Here is a 3,779-nt window from a genome sequence, read left to right as displayed (position 1 = left end):
TAAATAAATAAAAATAAATTAAAAAAAAAAAGAAATCTCTCAACTAGGGGAATGGCCACATCGCAGACCCTTTCCCATTCTCCTCTTGGGATTTGGGGCATGAACACACATGCGCTGGCGTAAATTTGAAGCTGCTGGGTCTGGAACTTGAACCATGGTCGGCCGTGTGGAAGTCCAGTGACCTAAACATTCTGCCGTCTGCTGGTTCTGAAGTATATACTTGTTTTTATTTTATTTTATTTTTTTGTAGAGGTTTTTGCTATAGGGTGCATATGCTCACCTGAAAGACAGAGACAGAAAGTGAGAAATCACCCCCCAGGGGGGATGGCCATGCCGCAGTCCTTTCTCCTCCATTCTCTTCTCGGGATCTTGGGCATGCACGCACATGCGCCTGGCGTGAGTTTAAGCCACCAAATCTGGGACTCTAACCATGGTCGATTACATAGGAGCCCAGCGACATAGCCATTATGCTAACTGCTGGTCTCCTGAAGTATACACTTTTAAATGTTTTTTTGTTGTTGTGGTGGTGGTTAAGGGCGCTGGACTATCACATAGCCAACCAAGATTTGAGTCCCAGACCTGGCGGCTTGATTTTTCACTTTTTCTCTCTTTCTTTCTCTGTCCCAATCTGGTCAAATTAAAATAAATAAATAGAGTTAAATAAAATAATTCTTTAAAAAAAAATTTGCTTTTAAAAAAATTTGTTATAGAGTGCATGTGCTCGCCAGAAAGAGGGAAAGTGATACAGCGCCCCCTGGGGGGATAGCCACGCCACACAGTCCTTCCTCGTCCATTCTATTCTCTCTGGATTTGGGGCGTCGTTGTGCACCCAGAGTGTTTTTCAAGTTGCTGGGTCCAGGACTCAAGCGCACAGTCAGCCGTTTAAGATTCCGCAGCCCGAGCCACCACACCACTGCTAGCTCAGTGTGAACTTTATGTTATCTGATGTCTAGCTCGTTTTCATGTAATTGCTCATGGGCATATGTGCTCACCAGAGAAAGAGAGGGAGAGAGGAAGGAGAGGGAGAAGCAGTACCCAATGGGGTGTGGTCATGCCACAATCCTGGCTCCACTTCCCTGTCTGGTCAGGATTTGGGGCATTCACATACACCCAGTGTGTTTTTCAAGGTGCCAGGGCCAGGATTTGAACTGCAGTTGGCTGTGGAATCTCACTCCCTAAACCACTAGGCTCTGAGGCTAGCCTGATCGCAATTGCTCTTAAGTTCTTGTATTTTTTTAATTCACTAGAGGGTGTGTGCACTCTCCAGAGACAGGGAGAGAGAAAGCAAGAAAGCGCCCTCACGGGGCATGTTGGTGAGGGCTACAATCCCTCTTCGATTTCTCCTTTCGAGATCACGGGCTTGTGTGTGCAGGGCACCCTGTGTGTTTCAAGCCACTGGGTCCATGTAGTTGGCCATGTGAGACCCAGATGCCCTAACCACCAAGCCATAGGTGGCCCCCTCTCTGTTTTCAGTTTTTCAAGTGCTGCAGCTGGCTAGTGATTATGTCAACTGTGGTTTGAGTCCTGGATCCAGCAGCTTAAAACTTCCCCTGGTCACGGGGCTGGCAGGTGGCATGGTGGTTAAGGTGCTGGTCTCCCACATGGCCGACCGTGGTCCGAGTCCAGGACCTGACGGCTTGCTTTCTCTCTCTCTCCCGCTCTGTCCCTCCCTGGTCAAATTAAAATTTGGGTCTAGGTGCTGGGTAATAAATTGTTCACTGCCAAATTCTTTCTTTTTTTAAAAAGAATTATTTATTTAACTTTATTTATTTATTAATTTATTTTTTAATTTTACCAGAGAGAGAGAGAGAGAGAGAGAAATGGTGAGAAAGCAAGCCATCAGGTCTGGGACTTGAACTGTGGTCGACCATGTGGAAGTATCCAGTGCCTTAACCACCATGCTACCTGCTGGTTCCCACTGCCAAATTCTTTCTGTTTTATTGAATGTCTGAAAATTGTTTACAAAAAGACGTTAGGGCCGATAAGCCACAGAAAAGAGAGATTTAATTCCGTGACTCCCTGTAGAAGTGCCCAGGGAGGGCCCAGCGTGCTGCAGGGGTGGCGTAGCGGGCAGGGGCAGGGGCAGGGTGCAGACAGACTGCTGTGCTAACCACTTCTCCTCCGCACGGAGGGTTTCACACCGGTTAGGAGGAGGCTTGGCTTTTCTGAAAAGCCTGCAGCATTTCTGAGGGACAGGCAGTCACTGGGTGGCATCTTTCCCAGGCAGGGAGGCTCTTAGATCTGGCTGCTTGGAGAGGAGGGATTTGTTCAGGAGAGAATTGAAGAGATTAGGGCACTCACACTGAGATGCTAAGAGGTGCTAACGAGTTATTCCACACCTCTGTGAGGAGTAGCAGCTGAGGAAGCTGTGGAAGGCAGAAGGTGAAAATGTCTCCAGGCTGTCGGATCTGTATGGCAGGAAAGATAACCAGCCACCGCTTACAGGGTACTAGGACAGTGGGGGAGTTCAAATGGCTAGACAGCCCTGAGGTTAACACTGGAGACGCAGTGTAGACAATTTTACTACGTATGAAAGGTGAAAGAACTTGAGGTTGGGCAGGTGGTTTAGAGGGGAGTAGTGTGCTGGTTCCAAGAGTGTCCTCCAATTCCTGCCCACGCAGAACCTGAGTGTGTGACCTTATTTAGAAATGAAACCTTTGCAAATATAATCCAGTTAAAATGAGGTTATACTGGATTAGCAAGGGCCCTAATTCAGTGATTTATAAAAGAAAGGGAAATTTGGGCCAGCAGGTAGCATGGTAGTTAAGCACTGGATTCCACATGGCTGACCATGGGGTTCAAATCCCTAATCCTGTGGCTTGAAAAATCACACCAGGTGTGTGTGCGTACATGCCCAAAATCCTGAAAGAGTGGAGAAGGGATCTTGGTGTGACCATCCTCTGGGGGGTGATTTCTCACTTTCCTTCTCTCTCTCTCTCTCTTTCTGGGGAGCATGCAAGCCCTATAGCAAAAAAAAAAAAAAAAAAAAAAAAAGGAAAAGAGGGAAATTAGGATATGGAGACACCAGGGGAGAGGACCATGTGAGGACAGAGAGTCAGAGGCTGGTCATGCTGCCACAAGCTGAGGAGGACCAAGACACAGAAGCAACGGGATTATTTTATGGTTGCAAGTCAGATTGGGTTGGCAGAGAATTAAGGGCCTCTGGACAGGTGTTGGGTCCTGTTAGCCTCAGCCAGTTCCACATTTAGAACAAGAATCTGGAAGTAAGAGATGCAAAGATGGGGTCAATCCATCTCTCATGGTTTGATAACGGGGGTAAGAAGGGCCCTGTCGGGACCTCATCTCAGGGTCGATGAGGACGAACCCACGCAGAGCTCCCATTTCCATGCCTGCACTGCCCTGACCAGGCCTGATGGAAAAGGAGGAGATGAGTCTCGGGCTTGCTGAGGCTGGCTGTGGCTGTCCCAGGAAGGCAGTCTCCCGTCTGCAGAGGCTTCGTGTCCACCTGGACGCCTGGGACGGAGCTGTGAGTCAGAGGGCAGCACTGGTTGGGTACGTCATTCCGGTTTTGCATTTTGTTTTTAATTCTAGTTTATTTCAGAAGATAATACAACCACATGGTTCAGACTTTTTTTTTTTTTTGAGAGGTTTTTGCTATAGGGTGTGTGTGCTCGCCAGAAAAACAGAGAGAGACAGAGACAGAAGGCGAGAAATCCCCCGGGGGGGGGGGGTTGGCCACGCCACACTCCTCTCTCCTCCATTCTCCTCTGGGGATCTTAGGCATGCACGCACACGCACCTGGCGTGAGTTTAAGCCAC

The 3,779-nt window shown here is 48.3% G+C and overlaps 1 protein-coding gene across 1 annotated transcript in view; it reads left to right on the top strand.

Annotated features, from left to right (window-relative positions):
• The first annotated feature begins 3,373 nt into the window (after positions 1-3,373).
• Positions 3,374-3,779, top strand: part of ARHGAP19 (Rho GTPase activating protein 19) — a 125,790-nt gene continuing 125,384 nt past the window's right edge. Inside the window, exon 1 of the mRNA XM_006157399.2 lies at positions 3,374-3,513. Coding sequence (XP_006157461.1) covers positions 3,374-3,513 — 140 coding nt within the window. The remainder of the gene's footprint in view (positions 3,514-3,779) is intronic.

Source organism: Tupaia chinensis, unplaced genomic scaffold (genome assembly GCF_000334495.1).
Source record: "Tupaia chinensis unplaced genomic scaffold, TupChi_1.0 Scaffold000539_1, whole genome shotgun sequence".
Taxonomy (NCBI): domain Eukaryota; kingdom Metazoa; phylum Chordata; class Mammalia; order Scandentia; family Tupaiidae; genus Tupaia; species Tupaia belangeri.
Note: the sequence above shows the minus strand (reverse complement) of the source record. Positions and strands in the feature narration are given on the sequence as shown.